We start from the raw sequence: 24,302 nt of genomic DNA, 5'->3' as shown, positions 1-24,302 counted from the left end.
TACAGTGTAGATGCTTCCTACACTGGTGGGAGGGTTTTTTCTGTCGATGTAGTTAATCCACATCTCCAAGAGACAGCAGCTAGGTCAGTGGAAGAATTATTTTTTTGACCTAGCTGTGCCTACATCAAGGGGGTTCAGTTGACCTAACTCACGTGGTCAGAGAGCAAAGTTTTTCACAGTCCTGAGGGATCTAGCTAGGCCGATCTACTTTTTAGGTGTAGACCAGGTCATAGTCACGTTTTATCCATGGCTGTTGCTAGCAGGGTTCTAGCATGGTTCTCTGACTGCAGTCGGATGGGGGGATCGCTCAGGTCAAGGAAATTGTTGTTCTAGAACAAACTGTCTGAACGTGGTGGTGGCTCAGCTCATGTGAACAAAGCCTCATCATGGTTTTGGAGGTTTTGGGAAACTGGATTGAAGGGAGGGAGTGATTTAAGTTAGATGTGATACCTACAAACATTATCCATCAGAATAATCTTTTTAAGAATTTGAGCAACTCTTGGTATCTCTTTCCTCCTTCCCTCACCTCCCCCCTGCCATTATAAAAGACCATCTTTGTCTCTTGAAGCGAAAGCTTTCGGCATTGAAAAGTGAGTTTCCAGAAGAGCAGCAGAGACTTACTTTGAACCTCTGCTCCACCATGGCTTTGCCAGTGTCACTCATCTTTGGGGTCACTAAGGTGGAAGAAGTGAAATGTGCACTTCAGCCATGCTTAAGCTTGGCACTATACCATTTAACAAGTTGCTTGGCTGGTCACAGGTTTCATTGATTTTTGGTACCGGGAAGGCTATGATGAATGGATTAAAAAAAGACTTTGGCATTTAACACACCATTGAGCAGATCTGCTGTTGATGGGAGGACAGCACTGGAGATGAATGGAGAGCCTCATTCAAGCAGAAAATAAACCCAATTTAATAAGTAAACTCCTGGCTGGCACCCTCTCCTGATGACTTCTATTATCAATAAATGCAACTGTGTGTGGGAGGAGAGCCCTACTGAGTGGAAGAAATGAGATCTTCAGCCTTTTCATGGTTGCCTGTAATAGATATACGCAGTAAAACCTTCCAGCCTGAATGATGTCTGGGTTCTAATCTAGTTAGTCAGCCAGAGAAGGATCAGCTCCAGGTAAGGGGGGAGGGATGAAAAGAAGGTACAGTCTGGTAGCTAGTTAAACTGGGAGTAGATTGTCCTTTCTAGAAAGGAACAATAGCTGGAGTTCACTCTGGGAGACTCCCATGAAGTGAGAGCTAGCTTTAGCATTACTCATTTGAAGGTGGGAAAGTTACTGTCTTTCCGCTTATTCCCTTCTTTGATGCAGCCAGCCCGGTTGCTTCCTCAGTGGTTAGAACAAGAGAGTGAAACTTGAGATCTGATTTCTATTCCCACTTCTGCCACTGATTTGCTGGGAGGGTCAGTAACATATCATCTTTATTGCAGTTTCCCTCTCTCGGAAAAAAGCCCTGAATGAGATGTGCAGTACTGCTGATTTCGTAAGCTTGCAACGTACTTTGAGATCCTAGGATGGAAAGTGTTACAGAAGTGCAACTTCATAAGGATCCCATTTAAAACAAGCAGTCTCTCCTGTGGCCGTCAGTATCCCCAGAACAATTGTCATGGCATCTGTGGCAATCCGCCTAGGCCAAAAAACATCTGCCAGGAGTGATAAAAATGGTGAAATTAGTGCTCTGCACTCGTAGAGCCCCTGTTCCCAGAGTTACGTTGCTTCCTTGTTTGCATCTCAAAGATGCTATGCCCTTGCATAGCCACTCGATGTCTCGGGTTACCTGTGGGTTTAATGCAAGCACCTATAGGGTTTTCTGTTTGCCTCTGAGAGTCTGGTGAGAGGAGAAAAGAAAAGGTGAATGTTGCTTCAGTTGTTTATCCTCTAGGTAACTCACAAATGCAAAGCTAGTGCTGGAGAGAGGAACAAATGTCAAAGTGGCTGTGTGGCAAAAGCCACTTATAATGCCTGATGTTTTAATATCTAGAGGCTCCCAAAGCAGCTTTCTCCCATCCCGGAAACACTACTACCTCTGTGGTAATAAGCTGCCGCTTTTAAACAGCTCACGGCACCACCTTGTAAATTTGGGACAGGAAATGAAGAATACTACATTCATTGCATAGCTGATTTTTATACATTGCTATTTCAAGAGGGAATATTGTCCAGGGCATTGGGAATAACCACTCCTAGACCTGTGAAAGGTGTCCTGGGATTTCTAACTTCTTCAGCATAGTGAACTCCACAGTGTTTCCTTTGGGACTTTAGCCTACTGGCAGATTTTTAGACCTGTCATTCACTGCTTTAGGGATACACACCTTCAGGTGAAGACCTGCCAGTTTTGTTCTGCCTCTGCAGCTGCAGACAGGGTGGACAGACCTCTTCACTGCAGAGCACCCTGGTCTTTGGTTCAAAAACTTTTCTAAACCACCCCCTACAATGTGAAATTTCTAGTGTATTTTGGGCTTTAATTAGCCTGGATTTGAGACACTTATTGGCTGGCTTTTGGGGCTGAGTCACTTGATTCTTGGCTTTTTTTCCCCTCATGAGCACTGCAGCGGCATGTATCCTGCTTGATCCTAGTGTGGCTACTAGGCTGGTAGAGAGAACATGCAGGTCCTGCAGCTCGTGCTCAAGACTGAGATCCGCCCAGCACAAGAATAGTCAGCCAAGGCCCACCTTTCCTGGGCCGGGGAAAATTGAGTTAGCTGGATAGAGTCCTTCTCCCCGTATGGTGGGGAGCATGTGAAGCAGTGGTGTATGGGCAGTTCCTTTCTAAGGCCATCTCCAGCCTTATTTCATTTAGCACCCAACAGCCCCAAACTTTTATGCCCCGTTGAAAGGGATCTGGACCATTGCTTCTCTCTGAAGACTTCCTACTAGCCGTTCCTGTCCATCAGGCATTGGGTATTTTGTGGGGTACTAGGTGGTGGAGACTGGTTCTTCCGTGGCAGCTGCACTCCCCTCTCCCTCATTGATTCCCTGGGATTTGCCATTCTGGACAGAAATTGCTGAAGAGGAACCCTGACACGTATTAGCCTTATCTCCTCCAGCCCTGGCCTGTGAGTGCCCGGACCTGGAGATCAAAGGAGCAGTGGGGCAAATGAAAGGAAAGATCATCCCACGGAAACCCAGACCTTGACTCTGGAAAAAGTTGCTCAGCCCTGTTTCTGATATCCCTGTCTCTGGGTTTGGACAAAAGCCATAAGGTGAAAGCAACGATGCTTGGTTTCTTCCTAAAACAATGCCGTCATCCTCCCCGCCCCTCCACCCCAAATTCTGTGTCTCTTAATCTGAGCCCAGCTGTCTTTCAGCATGGCCAAAGGTGCTCTAGGAATCATGGGGCCCCATCAAAAGTGCTGGTCTCAAAAGAGAGGCAAAAATCAGACATAGCCACCAGTATTAGGGTTAGATGATAATACGTCTTCTTCCCTAGGATCAGAACTGGAGGGAAAGGACGAGGGAAATGCAGGAGAGGCCATTCCTTTGGGAATGCCTCAAGACCTAACTAAGGAATGTTACTGTTGCATGGAGCCACCTCCACTGTGAGCCTTCCCTTTAAACAGGCAAGCAGCAAAAGGAGGAAATACTTTCCTCAGCTTCAAAATTGGACCCTGGCGACCTTTTAAATACTGTCCTAATAAAGGCAGAATGGGATGACCCAACAAAACATGGGTTTTGTGGCTGAACTGTGCATGTACCATGCAAGGATAGCACCTGTACTGCTGCTCTCCAGTAGCACAGAATCGGAACTGTGGTCGTAACACAGTGCTTGCCTGGGTGAGCATTTAACGTCGGTGCTTCCTTAACTCTGCCTTCACGTATATGGTGATGGAATATTGTGTGTGTGGGATGCAGGAGATGCTTGACAGTGTCCCAGAAAAAAGGTTTCCAGTCTTTCAGGCTCACGGGTAAGTGCAGCTTCAGTTCTTAACCCACGTTGTGTCCATCAATCTCTCCCACCCTTGCTATAGCTCTTGAATTCAAGTGGATGTTCTGCTGCTCTGTCACTTAGGCTGCTGGCTGCACTTTAAAGCAAACCTGTTATGAGCAAAGAGTACATCAGGTACCATCCATGGAGAAGATTAAAAGCTGATGGGTGGCTGGGATGGGGGAGGTTCTGGGAAGCAAATTTTTTTTTTTGTATTGTGGATTGGGTTTTTTTTTTGGGGGGGGGGGGGGTGCCTTAGCCTGAAAATGCCTCCTTAATCCCTTTCTGAAGCTCTGCCTAGCGTGCACCTTAGCAGCTACAAAGAGATGGTTGAGGCCATGCTGGGTGGTGTCGAGCTGCACCTAGTGGAAGTCCCTGTTGCATCTTGGTGGCCTGACAGAGGTCGATTCCTTCAGAACACTTTCTGGTGTGATCAAGTTTTCCTCTGAAAATGAGATTCCAGTTTGGAGAAGGGAAATAAAAGTCCCATCGCTAATCAATTAAACCTGAACTTGCTGATAAGTTAGACCCAGATTTTGCAGCAGGTAAAATGTATCCTACTGCTGTTTCATGGTGGCTTTGTTTTATTGGGGGGGGGCGTGTTACGGGAGTATGATAGAAAATGGAGAGCAGCAACAGTGTGACTTCTAATATCCTGCCCTGCACAACCTGAATGGGGCATTTGGAACCTAAGCGAAATCCTTTCTTCTCAGGCTGCTCTGGCAAGTATGGAAAACAAAAAGGAAAGACTTTGGAGCCATTCAGCCAAGGATGAGGAAAATTGGGGCACTTTACTAATGAGACTGATGTCTTCTGAATTGAGAAGGGAGATATAGGGTTAAATACCAGAGAAGAAATTACTGATCTTTGCTGATGCTTAATCTGGCCAGTACCCAGTCTGATCTGCTGTTTTGTGTATTTTGATGAAGGCACACTAAGATTCCATGCTCCCTTGAAGCTCACAGCTGAGGAAACCTTAAAACTTAATGAGTATTTAGTGCTTGTCTGCACCTTGCCAGGTGCTGCTGCACCGTCAGCTATGGGGCGAAGTAGGGGTTGAAATGAGGCACAGTTCAGTTGCCCTGAACTCTCCTAAAGACTCTCCTAACAGTCAGTCCTATACTTCCCTTTCTTTCTCGTTCTGCTTCTGCCAAACCTTGTAGCTTCCAGCGAGTAATTCCGCCCAGTACCTTGACTTTAAACAAAATAGCGACGTGTTGAGAGAAGCCACCTCAGGTTTGTGCTTAGATGCAGAAGTGGACTGCCTCGGTGCAGCACTTACCGGTCAGAGTTCCTGTGGAGGTTGGATGTGCATTTTCCCCCGTGCACCCCAGCAGCAAAGGTGAATAGGCTCTGTCACTTTATATACTTTAAAAAGAGTTGACATCTGTGGATGTCAGATCAAAGGACACCTGCTTGTGTGCTCTGCTTTGGATAACCCACTGCATGAAAGGGCAAGGAACGCAATTCTGTGTCTCACTTTGAGACCCCATGAGGTGCAACCTGTAATGTCTACAGGGCGCTGTTTGCTAAGAATGTTTGTAAGGAAGGTAGGAGTCCAGCACGGCTCGCACCACGTGGAACTGTGTGTGTTTAAACACTGCTGAGCTGCCTCAAAGCAAAAACAATTCTTGGCAACTGTACTGTGATGCCAGTCCGGTGAACTTGCAACAATCTAGAGAATGGGAAGAGAGCTTTAATCTAGAGCAATTCAGTGTCCCGAGTGGAGGGGAGGGGTGCCTTGATGCCTAACTGCAGCAGGTAGTCACTTCTGTGCTAAACAGACAATGGACCTAAATTTCTAGTTTCCCAGCAGCAAAAGCTAATGTAGGCCCAACCTATGTGGTCCTGGAGCACTGCTCTTCTTCCTCACTATGCATATTGGCAATAGCGCGTATGGAGCTTTAGTCACTTGAATCATTTACGGTATCTTTTTCTTCCCCTCTGACTTTTTCTAGGTACTTTTGCCAGCTCATAGATGGCTTAGAGTACTTGCACAGCCAAGGGATTGTCCACAAGGATATAAAACCGGGGAACCTCCTGCTAACAACCAATGGGACACTAAAAATATCTGATTTAGGAGTGGCAGAGGTATGTGAGAGTGGCTTGTGAACCCCATTCCCGTCTCCCTCTATAGCATACCGGCTATAGACATACACTCTGGAGACTTGGAGGGACATGAGCATGTGTGTGTGTCCAAAAAAGGTACGTCAAAAGAACTTTATGATTGCAAAAATCAAGTACTCAGAAGTTAAGAAATTCCAGAATTGAGGTTGCCTGTGCCACTTTAGTTCAACTCCTTGTGCTATGCATTATTGGTTCACCTATAGTTACAATAGACTTTCATTACATGATTGCATACTATTTTTTCCACATTAGACCAGGTGAAAACTGGGATTTTCAGAGTTTGATAATTGGCCTGAGTTTAGATGACTTTTCACAGGGACAGCAAAAGGCACATCCAAGAATCCAGGTACTAGAGTTTCTCAACAAAAGAGTTGTAAGAACATTTTTAACATGGGCAAAACAATCTCATTCTCTGAAATGGTTGAACTGTTTTACCTGAAACTTAAAAAATCAGACTAGGAAAAACATACAGTGTAGAAAACTTTGTTCCAAGCAATTCGTCGGGCAAGGTTATAAGCAACTGAAAATGATCTCTTTAGACTAGGAAGTGTTAGCCTATCTTCACTATAGGTGACCCTACCAGCTCTGCTTGTACAATACAATACTATTTGTGGTATATTGTAGTTAGACCCACGAGATGGACAAAGACTCGCCTGGAGTCTCACAAGGGTAAAGGTTTTATCGTGGATATAATCCTTGATCTCTGAAGAGTTTGATAGTAGCATGAGAGTCACTAAAATGTTGGCCTCTTGCCACAGGCATTGCATCCATTTGCAGAGGACGATACGTGCAGAACGAGCCAAGGGTCACCAGCATTCCAGCCGCCAGAAATTGCCAATGGCCTTGATACCTTTTCAGGCTTTAAAGTGGACATCTGGTCAGCAGGGGTTACGTTGTAAGTACCTGCACAGGAACCCTGGGGGACTTGCTTCGGGCACAATATTGTTCTGGGACTTGCAGCTGGGGGTACTGTGTGAGTGGTTGGGGCTACCACCCCTTTCGAATGGTGGGTAGATCCAGGAGCAAATGCCCAGAGTTCTGGAGAAATTGAGCCAGTCTCTCTGCTTGTAGTTCCATGCCAGCCATTTCTCAGTCTCTGTCTGTCCGGATGTGTTTGGGGTTCCTGTTGTTGCAGTATCTGAGCACCTCACAAGTATTTGCTTAAAAAAGTCTTTTTTCCTCCCCAGCTTGTAGGAAAAATAGGTTGGTAAGTTTCTGGTTCATGTGTATATGTGTGAAGCTACGGAAAGAAAGCTGTGTCAAGAGAGAAGTTGGGAATGCATTCGGGTCAGCATCTGTCAGCCAGCTTCTCTTGTTTTCCTGACTTATCTGCTTGTTGAAGACTAGAACTTGTTCCGTATAGTTGTTCTCATGCTGTTCTTTCTGCATTTTACAGATACAACATTACAACGGGTCTTTATCCCTTTGAGGGGGATAATATCTATAAGCTATTTGAAAACATCGGGAAAGGGGACTACACGATTCCAGAGGATTGTGGTCCTCCGCTCTCAGACCTACTTAGAGGTGAGCATCTCTTTCAAATGACCTGAAGGAAAAGAGGTAAAACTGCAGATGCCACAAATACCCAGCAGATGTAGTACTGATGGAGAAGTGCCCCACTCAAAGCATTCTATGAATGTAGAGAAGTCTGTTTATCAGCCTTTGCCCCTTTCAGAGTTTAAGAGAAGGTTTTGAATGTTCTGTGGTACTATAGACTAATCCTGTGTAATGGGCTGCAAGCATCTCCTTTATAGCAACAAGTCATATACTATGACTCCAATTTAGAGAGATTTTAAAACCTTGAGGGCCGACCCACCAAAGGGTGGATTTAAAGCAGCATCAGCACTTTAATGCTAGTCTCTTCTGAAGCAAGCTTGTTCAGTTAAGATCCTTGCCCAAGCCTTATGAAGCAGGACATAAGCATAATGGTGCCTGTTGAGGACACAGCTTCTGTTCTCGCTTTCTTTTCGGTGTCTGCTCTGAACTTCCTTCCTAGGAGCCTGAGACAGGGTGTTAATGATACTGTCTTTTGTGGCTTTTCACTTGGTATTAAGTGTACTAATTCTAAGGAGCTGCGTCCTGCTGTGCTCCTCTAGGGTTTCCTTGGCGCTCAACATACAGGCCTGAAGAGTGAGTCTGCTCTTCCTTCTACTGCTCAGCTTTTTTGGAAGAACTTTGTGAGCAGTATAGTCATCAGCGCAGCTTCCTGTGACAGAGACCGGGGAGGGGTAGCACTGTTCAATGTGTAGGAGACCAGGGTTCCATTCCCAGCTCTGACACTGACCTGCTGGTTGACCTTGAGGAAGATACTTGCCTTCTGTGAGCTTCTGTTTCCCCTCCCACCCTTTGTCATCTGTTTAGACAGTAAGCTTTGTGGTCACAGATGGTCTCTTATTGCATGTCCAGCATCTTGCACAATGGAGCCCTAACCTCGTTTGAGGGTTCTGGCACTACTGTAGAACAGATAAAGTAATGATGGTGTCATAAACAGATAGCTAAGGGTTAATGTCTCTTTCACCTGAAACACCTGACCAGAGAACCAATCAGGAAACCGGATTTTTTCAACTTTGGGGGGAGGGAAGTGTGTGTCTGAGTCTTTTGTCTGTCTGCCTGTTTCCTCTGAGCTTTGGAGAAGTAGTTCTATCTTCTAGTCTTCTGTTTCTAAGTGTAAGGACAAAAAGATCAGATAGTAAGTTCTATGGTTTCTTTTCTTTGGTATTTGCATGAATATAAGTGCTGAAGTGCTTTGATTTGTATTCTTTTTGAATAAGGCTGTTTATTCAATATTCTTTTAAGCAATTGACCCTGTGTTGTATCATCTTAATACAGAGACAACATTTGTATTTTTTCTTTCTTTTTATATAAAGCTTTCTTTTAAGACCTGTTGGAGTTTTTCTTTACTTCAGGAAAATTGAGTCTGTACTCACCAGGGAATTGGTGGGAGGAAGAAATCAGGGGAGGTCTGTGTGTGTTGAATTGGCTAGCCTGATTTTGCATTTCCTCTGGGTGAATAGGAAAGTCCTTTTTGTTCCCAGGACGGGGGAACGGAGAGGGGGAATCACTCTGTGTAGTTTCACAGAGCTTGTGTCTGTGCATCTCTCCAGGAGCACCTGGAGGGGGGAAGGGAATAGGATTATTTCCCTTTGTTGTGAGACTCAAGGGATTTGGGTCTTGGGGTCCCAGGGAAGGTTTTTCAGGGGGACCAGAGTGCCCCAAAACACTCTAATTTTTTGGGTGGTGGCAGCAGTACCAGGTCCAAGCTGGTAACTAAGCTTGGAGGTTTTCATGCTAACCCCCAAATTTTGGACGCTAAGGTCCAGAATCTGGGAATAAGGTTATGTCATGGTGTAGCAGCGGCGGGATATAGACAGAATCCAGAATCCAGTAGTTAAAAAGTGTTCTTAACATGTAAAAGTCTGTTAGTTATATACTTAGTAGTATATGTAAAGGTGCATGTGTTGTATTAATCTGTTTATTTTCAAGTTCTAGAAGGAAATTGCCGCCAGTGAGCTTCCCCACTGTCTGCAATTTGGGGGGCGTGTCATAAACAGATAGCTAAGGGTTAATGTCTCTTTCACCTGAAACACCTGACCAGAGAACCAATCAGGAAACCGGATTTTTTCAACTTTGGGGGGAGGGAAGTGTGTGTCTGAGTCTTTTGTCTGTCTGCCTGTTTCCTCTGAGCTTTGGAGAAGTAGTTCTATCTTCTAGTCTTCTGTTTCTAAGTGTAAGGACAAAAAGATCAGATAGTAAGTTCTATGGTTTCTTTTCTTTGGTATTTGCATGAATATAAGTGCTGAAGTGCTTTGATTTGTATTCTTTTTGAATAAGGCTGTTTATTCAATATTCTTTTAAGCAATTGACCCTGTGTTGTATCATCTTAATACAGAGACAACATTTGTATTTTTTCTTTCTTTTTATATAAAGCTTTCTTTTAAGACCTGTTGGAGTTTTTCTTTACTTCAGGAAAATTGAGTCTGTACTCACCAGGGAATTGGTGGGAGGAAGAAATCAGGGGAGGTCTGTGTGTGTTGAATTGGCTAGCCTGATTTTGCATTTCCTCTGGGTGAATAGGAAAGTCCTTTTTGTTCCCAGGACGGGGGAACGGAGAGGGGGAATCACTCTGTGTAGTTTCACAGAGCTTGTGTCTGTGCATCTCTCCAGGAGCACCTGGAGGGGGGAAGGGAATAGGATTATTTCCCTTTGTTGTGAGACTCAAGGGATTTGGGTCTTGGGGTCCCAGGGAAGGTTTTTCAGGGGGACCAGAGTGCCCCAAAACACTCTAATTTTTTGGGTGGTGGCAGCAGTACCAGGTCCAAGCTGGTAACTAAGCTTGGAGGTTTTCATGCTAACCCCCATATTTTGGACGCTAAGGTCCAAATCTGGGAATAAGGTTATGTCAGATGGGAATCAACTTTAAACAGTAGTTGTGTGTGCAGGCTTCAAATCCACTGACTTGTGGGATATTCCTGCTTCTAGAGCACTGCTTCTATGTAAAATAAATTCTGAGATTAATACTTGGACCTTCTGTTGTGGGGACTATCTCTGCTTTGTGTAAAGCTTTTTCATCTTCTCACTTCTGCCACTGACTAGCTGTGTGAATGTGAGCAAGTCCCTTTGCCTCCCTGGGCCTGTTTCCTGAAGAGGAAACAGGAGTAATGGTGGGGAAGCTGAGGCAAAGCAATGTGCCCATATTCTCACTGCAAATCAGTGGAAGAACTAGGAGCAGGACTTGGGAGTCCTAGTCTCTCACTGCACCAACCATTTGAGGCAAGAGTGGTGTTCATTGAGTAGTGCCCCTGTTAAGGAGTGCATGTGCCTCTTGAGCGCTTGATCAGAAATTTTGGGTTCTCAGTGTCTGTTCGGCCTGCACATGCGCTCTGTGCAAACCAGTGCCACACACCAAGGCTATGCCTTCTTGAATTACCATGTGTTCTTCAAATCCAGCGGCTATTAATTAGCTCTATTAGGATTAATCTGGTTGTGATACTAGCATTTCATCCCCCACTAGAAGGGTTTTCAATATTTGCTCGCTCCGTCCTCTAGACTTATTAGGGGTTTAGGGAACCTCCACTCCTGGGACCTCTATTTGAACCTATAGCCACTTGCTCCTTGCTTCATTTATCTGTGAAGACGGCCGTTTAAATGCCTATCACATTGGCTTGCAGGACTGGGGAGATTGGAGCCTGGACAGCACCACAATTTGCTGTATTTTTCAAGGACAGGGTCTCCTTACAGCCTCAGCTAGAATTCTTAGCTCAAGTGCTGTCAGATTTTCATCTTAACCAGTCCATTCATCTACCAATATTTATCTCCAAACCACGTCAATCTCAGCAAGAAACCTCCTTTTGTACATTAGATGTATCACGGTCATTGGCCTTTTCTGTAGATGGGACCGTGGTCCATGATCTCTACTTGGAGACTTCCGAGTTGGAGCTCTGGGCGTATCGTTGCTTGCTATGATGCAGCTGGTGCCCCGCTCCCCCAAAAGGATAATAGCTCTCTACCAGATCACAGGCAGCTGCCACAGCTCTAGTCAAGAACATTCCAGTGTCTGAGATATGCAAAGATACTATGTGGGCCTCCGCATATACTTTTTCTAAACACTACGCCTCAGTCCATGGCATCAGATCTGATGCAGCACTTGGTCCTGCTGTACTGTCTTCGGTCTTAGACTCCATTCCAAAGCTACCTCCTCCCAGTGGGAGATATTGCTTGGGAATCACTTGAAGTGGAGCACCCACAGGGACTCATAGAAGACGTCAGTAAATGTGGCTCTTTGAGATGTGTCCCCCATGGGTATTCTACTACCTACCCTCCATCCCCCTCTTTGGACTGTTCTTTGTTGGACGTTTGGATAGAGAAGGAACTGAGGGCAGTGTGCCCATGCAATCCAGTAGCCCCTTGGCGTGTTCCACAAGGTTGTATAGAGCACAGACCCAACAGACACTGCTAAGAGAAAATCTCTGAAATGGGGCAGCCATGGGGGTACATATTTTGAAGCACCACAGTTACTGCACAAGGTGAGTGTAACCTCTTTGTTTGAGGGTTGGGATGATCATTGATATTTTTGCTCCTGCATAAAATGGGATGCCAACATGGAGAGCAGTTGCATGTTAATATAGCAGCTGAATCAGTGGTGTCTGCTTAGGAGCAGCATGGCCTGTGCCTAGTGCTGGTCTGGCACTGGGTCTCTGGGTGCTACCACGATACAATGAGCAACGTCTCAGGACACCACTCACTCCATAGGATGGGCTTATTGTCATCACTTCTGTCTTACTATACAAAAGACACTGATAGTAGTCAGTGATGGGAAAGACGCAGAATAACAGTGATCGAACCCCAGACACAACTCTGATCACACTTGGATGCCTGCGCTCCTCTGGCGCAAACCCCAGAAGTAGCCTAGAAGGAAAGCATGGGTGGGTTAGTAGTTGAGCACTGCAAGCCTGCCCACACTACAAATACCGCAGAGCCGGAGGACTGGATTACAACACTGTTCCCCTCTGACCTGGTTCCAATACTGTTGTAGTTAGATGGACTCTTAACTGCCTTCTGAACCACTTCATAATTGTGGTCATCAGTGCTACAAATTGTAACCATGTCATGGGGACCCCCACTGTGTTGTAACCAGGTTCCCAGACTTGGTTGTGTCTGTGGTGTGGATAGGTCATCTGCTGCAAGAGACATCTACAAAACAAACTTGAATCTCTTACATGATGGAGCATTCACCTTTCACTGGGCCTGAAAGTTCGAGTTCCAAACTCCCAAATAATGTTGAAATTTTCAGTGACCTAAGCATGCTGTTCTGAGCTGCATTTCGGTAGTGATGCAGTAGGTGGTGCTATCTGTATAGGTTGTAGCTTTTAATGCATTTTGAGGAGATGATTTCCCCCATTGTTTCAAACAGCCCCTATTTATCTTCCTTTCTAGGATGTTACTGACCCCCACCATCCAAGTAATCTGGAGACGATTTTAACTCCTCTGCTCCATACTGATTGTGAAATAAGTTTTATTTCCCTGTATTTTGCAAAGCATTAATCAGCTGTAATAGCTTTAGAAACAGTTACGTAAGGCATTCCTAGATTGCTGTCAGCGCAGCTGGCATCTTGGCTATGCTGCTGAGACTAATGGGGCAACTGTCTAAGGCTTGGAGCTAGTGACTGACGCATGTCTCGTGTTATGTTCACATGTGCTGGTGAGTGATGTCCAGAGCTATACGTGGCATTTTGGTCAGCAAATGCTAACTCAGAAAAGAAGCCCCTCTCATAGGAGCATGAAAATTGACCAACTGGAGCAAAGCCACTGGCCCATCTAGACTTGTGTCCAGTCTGATACTAGCTGGATCTCAAATGCCTACCTCAGAAGCATCCAGCAGTTAAGCCTCTCAAGTGCCCTTGGTATTGAACTCCAGTGTGGTGGGTGTGGCATTTTCTTCCTGAGTCCAGGTGCAAATCACTTGTGCTCTGAAGCATGTGGCTTGAATAACTGCTAAACCTTTGTCCTAGCTTAGTTGCCTTTTTCTTTTAATCTGTTCTGTCATTGCTCTTGGAGATCTCCTGCCTTTCTTTATGGTACTTTTAAACAGCAGAGGCATCTTGATCCCTGAGGTCCCATGACCTCAAAAGATTTGTTTTAGGTTGGCAGCCTATTTTCTTTGCTCTCTTTGTCCTAGCTGATGCCTCTCCTGCTGCCTTCTGTTTTCAGTTACTGGCATCTGTAAGCTACCTAATGGGCAGCTGCTCAAGCAGATAAGCTTTTTGTGCAGGAGGCAGTACTGCCTGTCTGCACCAAGCATTCTTCCTCTGTCCTCTTGATGAAGTCCTGGGGACCTCTTCAATTTTCTTCCACCCTTCCCACTCCACATGCTTACTCCCTGCAGCAAGAGAGCTGGCTAGAGCCTCTCAACATTGCCTTTGAGTTCATCTTAGCCCCTTCCCTTTCCATAGGGATCCATGTACTAAATAGATATGAGGTGATTTAACTCTGTGGTTTCCCTTCCCACTTTTGGTGTGGGGGTACCGTGGGCATCACAAACTGCAGTAGTAAGGCATAAAGTGTAACCCAGCTTGCAGGGATCCAAGTGTTCAGCATTGCCACATCCCCTCGTGGGTATCACTGGTGACAAAGGCAGAGGATTTTTGCCACGGGCCTTTATTTTTCTATGCAGTAATTCCCATTTCCTGCTATGCTCCTGCATCTTCTGCAGCTTGTGAAATTGAGCTTAAGTGTACTCTGTTTGCAGGCTTGCCAGTTCATGTCTGATAGCTTTTGGAATGAACAGCACAGATACCCGTAGCTTGGCTCACTCTCCCTTCCATTGCCTCAAGAGGACTCTTCTAGCACATAGCAGAGCCACGAGCACTCATCCTGCTTTCATCGTAAAGAAGGCTACAGTATGTTGCAAAATGTTTGTTTCCTCTCTGGCTGGAAGTGCTGCATTGAACGGGGTGCCGGTTGGTTGGGAAGCAGATACAAGAAGATGCTTTTTAAAGCTTTGTTTTTCTGTTGACTACTTTTTTGCAGCTGCTCAAGCTGTTCTGTGGTTTTTCCCCTCACCCCTTGAGCTTGTGTTTACCAGCCTTTGTTTCCAGAGAGGAGGCAAGATTGCCAAAGGCCAAGAGTTTCGGGGGCTTCTAGCCCCTTCACTGACCTGTTTCAAAGTCCTAGCAAGAGCAGTACTGTAGTATTTTAGCAGCAAAGAATCCTGTGGCACCTTATAGACTAACAGACGTTTTGGAGCATGAGCTTTCGTGGGTGAATACCCACTTCCTCAGATGCATGTAATATAGTAGTATTTTAGTGCAGGTTAGTTGGGATGCTGCTTTTCAAGAGGGGAATGAATCTGTCATACTTTCACTGATGGAAATCGGAGAGCTAGTAGGCCCCCATTGTCCGTGGGGGTAGCTCGTCAAGGTATAAGCCTCCCCAAGTGACCTTAAGCTCTGACATCACCATTGCATAACTTGTGTCCCAATAAGATTCATTTCTGGGCAAGAAAAATGAGGTTTTAAAAATCTTCTGTGTGCCAAATCCTCTTTTGAAATATGCTTCTACGGCCAGGCCGCAAAGAAAGGTCGGCCCAGTGGTTAGAGAACTGGCCTGGCACTTGGAAGATGTGGGTTCAATTCCTAGGTCAGCCACTGACTGCCTGTGTGATCTTGGGCGAGTTTCTTTGTGCCTCAGTTCCCCCCCCTGTAAAAAGGACATGATCATAACAAGGGTGGTGAGAGGGTAAATGCATTAGAAGTTGAGGTGCTTGAATACAACAGAAATGTGGGCTGTAAGAGTCCATAGTTGACATGCTGGTGTCAGATCCCTGTGTTAGTCATTGGAGAGACTCTGCTGGCCTCACCGCGTGCAGGAGGGGAGCCCGTGCTTGAGGAGAGATGATTCTAGAGGTGTTCCCAGGAGGTGGAGGGAGCAGTGCTCTTCTCTTCATGCTCCCTCACAAAAAGGGCCCTTAAGCATTAATGGGTTAATACTTTTGCGTGTACTCCAGAGAGCACCCTTGCAATACCTCCGAGATAGATACTATTGTTCCCATTTTACAGACAGAGGAATTGGATGAGTCATCACCCTCATCAGGGTGTGGCACTCCTGGCTAGAACATAGGAGTCTTGAATTACAGCTGTTGCCTTCTTTGCCTACTAACATGTACCTGAAGAGGCTCCTGGCTGTCTGAAGTTACTCAGCCACATCCTGCTGGGTCTTTGTGCTTGTCCAGGACCATATAAAGGTGCATTGGTGGTCATCAGTGGCAAGGAGGCAGGATGGATTTAAGGTCTTATGTGCTCTGGTTGTCCCTGGCGTTATTGGAAAGGGGATTCATGCTACCTGTAGTTCTGTATTTTGTGCTGGGCATGGGATCAGAGATGACCTGGGTATGGGCGCGCTTAACTCATCTGAAATGCTGTTGGAGCAGATGTCTGAGAGCTGGGCATCCATCCGAAGAATCTCACTGTTCCAGTGTTTCATCTCTCCTCCCAAATAAATGGAAATCTTTACCGTAAATGGTAGAGAATATCTGTGTGGTTATTGTGGGCAGACACTTTTAGATGAATTGACTGGTGAATAGTACATGATGTTTTGCCTTTATGGAGTCTCTCTCCGGTGCTGGGCTTTAGCGACACAACTGCTATATATGAGTACAGATTAATCCATGAGTTTTAATTTCCACTGATCAGATTTTCTTCTTCTAGCGTTGCCCAAAATACAGTCCTTGCCCTTTAACATAAGACTTTTTGGCTCAAGTTACCTTCATTGCTCCTTTAATTTCTGTACCCTGTCTGAGAACAATGTATTGTGCCACAGCTGCTTGTAATGAGTGCTATTATTCCCCTTTTTTATAACTTGTTTTAGACACTTACTTCCTCTTTTGCCTGCCCACATCCTCTCCTGTACCTGTTCCATCTAGTAAAGGCTGTAAATCTCTTGGCAAGCACTGGCATTTTCTAAGCAGTCTTTGAGTTGATGCCTGTGCATTATTCAGATCTGAGCAGGCTGGAATTGAAGATGCTTACTTCCGAAAGCCACAGCACCCCAGCAAAACCGTCTCAGACACGTAGATGCTCTGAAAAAGCACCGCAGCTTTGAGACAAGCCCACTGTCTCTGGGATCTTTGATGTGCTGTCCTGTGCAGTTTTGCATGGTTTGGCTTGCAGAAAATTCTGCTGAAATTGATGACAGACCAGTCTCCAGAAACGCCTTCCTGAAATGAGGTGGTCCCTTTGTTTTGTTTTGTTTTTTTTTGTTCTTTTTTCCCCCTAAATCTCCACTATAGAGAGAGCCTTAGCTGACCGTATCCCCTTCTGGCTTTGGGTGACCAGACAGCAAATGTGAAAATTGGGATGGGTGTGGGGAGTAAGTGGAGCCTATATTAAAAAAAAGACCCCAAAATTGGGACTGTCCCTATAAAACCAGGACATTTGGTCACCCTATTCTGATTTCATTAAAAAAATAAGACAGCCAGTATCAGATTTCAGTGTCTCTGGTCCTCGCGTACAATCTGCCTTTTCCCTAATCATTTTATTTTTTTTTAAATAGCATGGGCAGTTCAGCCGTGACATGATCATCTAATAATCTTACTGATAGGATATTTAATTAGGTGTGTGTGTGTGGGGGGGTTTAATGGCTTTTCCAATTACTACTTTTGTAAGATGAACAGGGAGGGAGAAAGCTTCTGGGCTGTAACATATGCATGTCTGATTGTAGAAGAAAGGGGAAATACCCACCCGAAGAAGCTCAGGTTTGGCAAGAGTCCCCATATCAAGTCTGTATCCAATATTGAGCTGATAACAGGTTTGACGGTAGCTAAGAACTTGGAGTTGTCTCCGCATCATGGGGGAGCTGTTCTCTAGGGCCTCATTGTTGCCTGGAATGGCAGTGATAAGATGAAACAAGTGACCTGGTGACTTCCTGAGACACTGCTTCTGAAGGCACAGGAAGACTGTGAATCTCTGGCACTGCCCCACAACAGCTTTAAAATAATCATGGAAAGTGACACAACTTAAAGATGTCGGCCCCAAGATACGGATTTATGGCTTATTACAACAATCTATAACCCATCAACACAACCCCCAGCTGCTTTTCCCCCCATGACTGGAGGGGGGTTAATGGGCCACTTCACCTTGGATAATCCCTTGAAATATGTTAACTACTTGTGCTAAACAATCGGTTCCACCTTGGGTTTAGGTGTGACACTCTGAGGGCTAGTCTACACTGGAATCGCAATAGCGGTGCAGCTGTATCGAGGTAGCTGCACCGATATATCACTTGCTAGTGCAGACACTCTGTGCCAACAGGACAGAGCTCTCCCTTCGGAATAATTACCCCACCTCCCCGCTGACATAGCACTGTCCGTATCGGCACTTAAGTCGGTGTAACTTGTGTTGCTCAGGAGGTGGCTTTTTCAAGCCCTTGAGCAACTTAAGTTATACTGAAGTAAGTGCTAGTGTGTACAAGCCCTTAGTACGTTTCCCAGACCTGAGGAAGAGCTAACGTAACTCAGTGAGGCTAAAAAGCCCATTGGGCTGGTTCTGAATGGATTTTTCATCTTTGCCAGTAAAACCTACTACTTTGCACGTACCACCGAAAGAAGGAATTGGTTAAATTTCCAGGAACTCTTCTGGAGAGGGGCTGAAATAATAGGCTAATGGAGCTTTGAAGGTATCGCCAAATAGAACAAGGTGAGCCCTTCTCCTCAAAACGCGCTTGGGATCGGGGCGTAGCGTGACTTCAGCCTGTTGTTTCTGGCAGAAAATACCAGCTCTTAGGCTGGGGGTTCTCAGGATAGATTATTTGGTGGCCTCAGAGTGTGGCCACCAATTCTTGCTGATGGCCACTCTCTCATTTTTTTCCAAAGTACTTAATTACCTTTTGGAAACACTAATAAAGATGCACAAATATACATCCAAATCATTGTAATTTATTTATTGCTAGCTAGTAAGTCTGCTATGAAAAGTGATACTAACAAACATAAGTATCACTTTTCACAGCAGGCTTACTCAGCCCTAGCAAGTCTGGGGATCAGTTAAGCCCTGGATGAGGGGGTCAGAGGAAGCAGCAGGGGATTTGTATGGGGAGGAGGTGGGGGGCCAGAGTCTGAAGCCCCATGGCTTGGGGACAGAACCCAAATACGTGTGGCCAGAGCCTGGAGCTGAAGACCAAAGCCCCCCAACCAGAGCCTGCCTTCAATGCCACCCCTGGGCTGACATCCAAAGCCTGAGCCCCACCACCCCTAGAAAAGTGGGGAACTCATGAGCTGCCTGCTCCTCCAGCATTGTGCGCCAGGTGTCTCCAGAGCAGGGCAGGGCCCAGCTGGAAGCCCCAGCAGCCAACACCAAGGCTGTGCATCTAGGAGCCCCAGGGAGCGGGTCAGGCCAGTTTCCCCTCTCCTGTCCCCTTCCCCTCCAACACACACACACACATCTCAGACCGGGAGGCTGCCCCTGCAAGAAAACCCCTGTTGGCCGCATGTGACAACAGTGGCTGCATTTGAGAAACACTGTCTTAGGCTGACACCTGCCCAGTAGAAACTGATCTGAGGTGTCTGTTCCAAATGTGCATTCCCACATGCCGGGGAGCAATTAGCATAGCTCCCCCTCAGCTTTGCTCTACTGACTGGGGGGAACCCTACTGCTGATCACAGGGTTATTGTCTTAGCAGAGCAAATGAAAAGTACTCATCCTGCTCCATCTAGAGCCTTGAACCCTGATGGGATTAGCTGAGATTCATGGTTTTATATATATTTTGGAGTGGGGGGAGGGGAGGTGGGGGGTTGGCATATAGGAGCACTTTTAATTATGGGGATCTGCCCCCATCTTTTTGGAATAAACTTTATGGCAGCGTGGCTCTGGCACGATGGTCACCCGATGCTACCTTGCAATTTCTGAGGAGAAAGTAAATCTAGGATCTCCCCCACCCACCCACTAGCCTGTCCTCTCTGCATAAAGTGCCCTTCTTACTCAGAGAACCTGTCAGGCCTAGCAAAAACTGTAATGGGATTGGCCACCGTGTATACCTTGTTTAAAATCACATTAATTGGCTGTGAAGCAGTGGATTAAGTTTTCATTGTATATTTTGCTAACCTTTCTCAGTGTTTCTAGAGGTAGGTGTTTTGGGAGGGGCGGGGGCCTCCTGCAGCATTGATTACTTTCAGACTCTGAATAGAGGTACACACATTTGAAATTGCCTCTAAAGAAGAAAGTCATCTCATGGCTGGACATTCTGTGGTTTCAAGTGCCTCGTCTAGGTGACCTTTGGTCTGGTTGCTGGAAAAATCTCTCTTCTTGGGTTAAGCCTTGCAAAAAAAAATTCCTGCACGCAGGACATGTCTTATTTCTCTTTAAAAGTGTGTGTGTGTGTAGGGGAATCAACTAACATGCAAGTGACGGCTGAAGGCAGTTGTGTCCCTTACTTGATACAACAGAATATACCTTGTCTATTGTTGCCAACAACCTAACCATTCTCCGTGTTATCTAATCTGGCAGTAAAATCTGTCATTCGGGGCCCTCTCATTCTATGCCAGGTGTACGTGCTGTTGCTGAGTCCTGTGTCTTGTCCTCCATACCTTGTCACAAAAATCCATCCCTTTGTCCACCTGTACCACAGAAACCCATTTTCTAATCTAGGCCCTGGCAACCTCTTACCTGGACTACAGCAGCCTCTTCTCTGGCTTGCCCAACTCCCCTACAGTCAGCCCAACAGTCTACTGCCAAAAGTGCTTTCTCTGCTGTTGTTTTGACTATGTCCCTCCACGCTGACTCTCCCTTGCCTTTTGCATCAAGTTCATACTCTTTGTCCTGGCCTTGGAGAGAAGACCAGAGCAGAACTTTCAGTCTCCTCTTACCCTTTCTGCTCTGCTTGTCTAACTCCCATCACTTCTTCCACTCATATTTCAAAGTCGCCTCCCACCCTTTCCTTTATGCTTGAAGTCACTGGTCTCTGCAGTCCTTTCCTCCTTTCGAAATCCCTCCTCCCTGCCCTACTGCTGCAAGGTTTTTTGGTGTTAACCCTCTGCTCTTTGAACTGTTACGATTCATTTGAAAGCAAAACTGTTTGGAATTCCTCACTCCAAAAAAGCACAGCGCGGCAGCAGCTGCATCCCCACCATATGGTGCCTGGAACCCTATTTATAGTTCCTTTGGCTTCTGTCCCTAGACTATCATGTCCTTGTATTGTAATCTATGTACAGCGCCAAGCATGTTGTTGGTGTTCACCAGATTAGTGACTTAGTGGTGGTTTCCATGGGGAATGCCTGTATCTTGCATGCAGCTAATGGAGATGCAGGGCACTGGACTGGTTAATGCCTCATTGGCCAGTTTCCAGGGAGTGGTGTGAGAACTTTTTATTTCTCTTCCCCTTGAACTGTGACTCTTTTTTTTAAAAAAAAAATAAAATAAAATAAAATAAAAAATTAAAGTAAGGGCAGAGGTTGCAATAAATGAGTCTCTGGGGTTGGGAGGCAACCTGTGTCTGAGGGGAATCCATTAACACCTGTGTCTGAGGGGAATCCATCCATCCAACAAGAGCATTGTTCAAGAGCCCTTAATTAGAGGGGCTTCAGGGAGATCTGTGCCTAGAATGCAGTCTCTGGCTTGCTGTGTAGTTGTGTATACACCACTCCAAAGCCTTTGGCTCCTCTTGGGTAAAGTTTGACCCATGGTGGTGATCTGTGAAATCAGAGACCCTAACCCTTCACTGGCTGGGGATGGGGGAGAGAACTTGACCTCAGTCTTCACACTGCAAAGGAGGGAAGGGTTAGCCCCACTTTGAAGGTGAGGTACAGCCTTGCTCAGATCCGCACAGCAGTGGAGTTGGGGTTAAACGCTGACTTTCCTGACCCTCTCTCCATCCCATGCTGCTATCTCTCATTTAAAGAGGAAGGCCTCTCTCAACTCCCATGGCCGGGGGACTGGAAACCATGGGTGCTGTTAGGAGAGGAAAGGGAGGGGTGGGGTTTTGTGCTTCCTTCTTCTAAATTGGCTGAGAGTGCCTGTGAATCACACCTGGATTTTTTTTTCCTCCTTTTCAGGGATGCTTGAATATGACCCAGCCAAGAGATTTTCAATACAGCAGATAAGGCAGCACAAGTGAGTGTTCAGCTTCTTCCTATTAGTCATTCTCTTTCTGCTTCTTATGCTAATATACCTGTGCTATCTCTGTGAACTTGTTTTTTCTTTTGACAGCGCACGTGGAAGTCACTAGATACCCTTCCCCCAGCTCTGCTGGAGCTGTGGCAACTTACATTTAAATCTAGTTGGTGTTCTTTTTTTCTTTAAGCATCTTGCTGGAGCATTTCAGTTGTTAACTGGTAAATAATGAAGGTGTATAAAATGTGTTTCTAGCACGAATAATGAGATTCACGGGCCAGATAGTAGCAGCGTGGTCAGGGGAGGTGGGCTGGGGAGGGATCCTTGAAGCTGAGGATATTGAAATAGGGATTTGGATCAATGTTTTCTGTCTCTTTATGTCCAAGAGACAGAACTGGATTTCAGTGTAGTGGCAGAAGTGACCCTGAGTAGTGGTTGCTTCATATAGAATCCAGTGGTTGAGGAAGGATTCCAGGACAGGGAATATTTTGTCTGCCCTTTTTAACTAATTGTTTGAACGTGCTGCCTCTGAGCAGAGATTTCCTGGCTGGATAAAAGTACAAGAACAAAAAGTGTTCTAAGGATGCTTCAGCGAGGAGGCAATGAGAGCTTGTCTCCTGTCTGACTAGGACAGGGGTCGGCAACCTTTCAGAAGTGGTGTGCCATTTATTCACTCATTTAAGGTTTCAAGTGCCAGTAATACATTTTAACATTTTTAGAAGGTCTCTTTCTATAAGTCTATAATATATAACTAAACTATTGTTGTATGTAAAGTAAATAAGGTTTTTAAAATTTTTAAGAAGCTTCATTTAAAATTAAAGTAAAATGCAGAGCCCCCTGGACCGGTGGCCAGGACCCAGGCAGTGTGAGTGCCACTGAAAATCAGCTTGCGTGCCACCTTCATCACCCGTGCCATAGGTTACCTATCCCTGGACTAAGAAGTGCTCCTGAGGGAACACATAGCCGCTGGCTAGAATACAGCTGCTCAGCAGAGCTCTTGCATATGAGCTTGCCCAAGAACACTTTTGGGAACCCTGTGAAGACCAGGATCTGATCCTGCAAGGCACTAGGTGTGGTCTGCTTCCATTGACTGCGGCCAGAAGCATCTGTGTCTCCTAGTCTTTCCTATGGAAAAGCTAAAGCTGTAGCTCGGGTGCTGTCGTATGATCTCCTGGTGAATGTCATGAGGGAGTGTGTTGCAGGCGGCTTGCAGAAACCTTGGCTCGGAACCAGAGAGGAATTTGAACTTGTATTCTGTAGAGCTTCATCTGCCTAATGCCTAGAAAGAGCAAAGGTCTGAAGAGCAGCTATCTGGTCAGTTAAATTAACAGGCAGACTGACCCTTTAATAGCAGGGTAAACTGTCCCCTTTCTGAGACATGTGCATGCTGGTTATCTGACTGGGCCTGAGATAGGAATGTGCACTTGCAGTGGAGGAGACCCGGGTTAGTCCTGGGCCATAGAGGGGACTGTTCTAGAGGGGACTGTTTGAACTCTGCATGAGCAGAAAGCATCTGACTTTATGGCACCATGACTCTTGGGTTGGTGGCTCCTCCAAGTCCACACTAGTTTATTTTTGCTGCACCCTAATATTGCCGCCAGCCACTCTTCCCTCTTTCCACCATTGACTCCTTCAGTGTCAAATGCTTTTGCTGTTCCCTTCTCAGGACGCCTCCCGTTCTGCTCTCTTGCTAATTCATCACTGCTGGTGCTAGGCTCCTGCAGTCAATGAGTGCTGCATCGAAGCATGTCTTGGGCTGTCTGTGAAATGGGCTAATATATGTTGAAAAGCATTAATGCACTGCTTGCCCTTGTGCCTGCTACTTTGTACTGCAGGATTGTGCGGCCCTTCAGACGTGGGGCTGGGCCGCTGGCTCCCATGTGTCGCTAGCTGCCAGGTATTTGAGCAGCTTATCCGACTCTCTGTACACTTGATTCCCTTGTGGCAAAGAGCTTTTGAGTCTGCCTCGCTAGGCTGCAAGCGAAGAGAATGTTTCTTCAGAGCCCCTGCAGATAGTCAGAGCAAGCAGGAGAGAGGAGAAAGTAGAGTAAGCTGGGTGCAAATGGCAGTGGCAAACCTCACCTGTGCCACAAACTGACATCCTTGGGCCCAGGGCGGGTCTGTCATCGCCCTCTTGCGAATGCTGGCATGGCAGCAAAGAATGTGCTTGGAAAAGAATTCACACCTCCTTGCTTTGTTTTAACAAATTAAATGGAAGGACTTAATCCCAACTTCTAAATAAGCTGCAGTCAGGTTAAACGCAATTGACCACAGCCAATGGCGAGTCTGTGGGTGTTCATCCATATATTGATTGGCAGACAGCTTTTCTTCAAGTGCATTCCTAAAATGATCAGCTTTAATTCCCAGGGCAGGGCTAGCCCTCTGTCTTCTCGGACCTTTAGAATAACACTTTGCCCTCTCCAACACCTTCCGTCACGATCAGTAACAGTTTGATATTTACACTTCCTCTCTCCGCCCCCTTACCCATGATGTTGATATTTATCCCCTTGTTACACGTGGGAAACTGAGGCACAGAGCAATTGAAGTGACTTCCCAAAAGCCCCACAGCTGATCTGGGAATAGGTCCCCACTCAAGCTTGAGATAGCTGGCATCCCTCCTTATCCCTGGTACACTGTTTGTAGAAGTTTGATC

The 24,302-nt window shown here is 46.0% G+C and overlaps 1 protein-coding gene across 1 annotated transcript in view; it reads left to right on the top strand.

Moving 5' to 3' along the window:
* Positions 1 to 24,302, top strand: part of STK11 (serine/threonine kinase 11) — a 75,174-nt gene that overhangs the window by 26,792 nt on the left and 24,080 nt on the right. The window contains exons 3-7 of the mRNA XM_030540871.1: positions 3,820 to 3,909; positions 5,888 to 6,020; positions 6,815 to 6,951; positions 7,453 to 7,580; positions 21,592 to 21,649. Coding sequence (XP_030396731.1) covers positions 3,820 to 3,909; positions 5,888 to 6,020; positions 6,815 to 6,951; positions 7,453 to 7,580; positions 21,592 to 21,649 — 546 coding nt within the window. The remainder of the gene's footprint in view (positions 1 to 3,819; positions 3,910 to 5,887; positions 6,021 to 6,814; positions 6,952 to 7,452; positions 7,581 to 21,591; positions 21,650 to 24,302) is intronic.

This window comes from Gopherus evgoodei, chromosome 22 (assembly GCF_007399415.2).
Source record: "Gopherus evgoodei ecotype Sinaloan lineage chromosome 22, rGopEvg1_v1.p, whole genome shotgun sequence".
NCBI classification, from domain to species: domain Eukaryota; kingdom Metazoa; phylum Chordata; order Testudines; family Testudinidae; genus Gopherus; species Gopherus evgoodei.
This window is presented reverse-complemented; position numbering and strand designations above follow the sequence as displayed.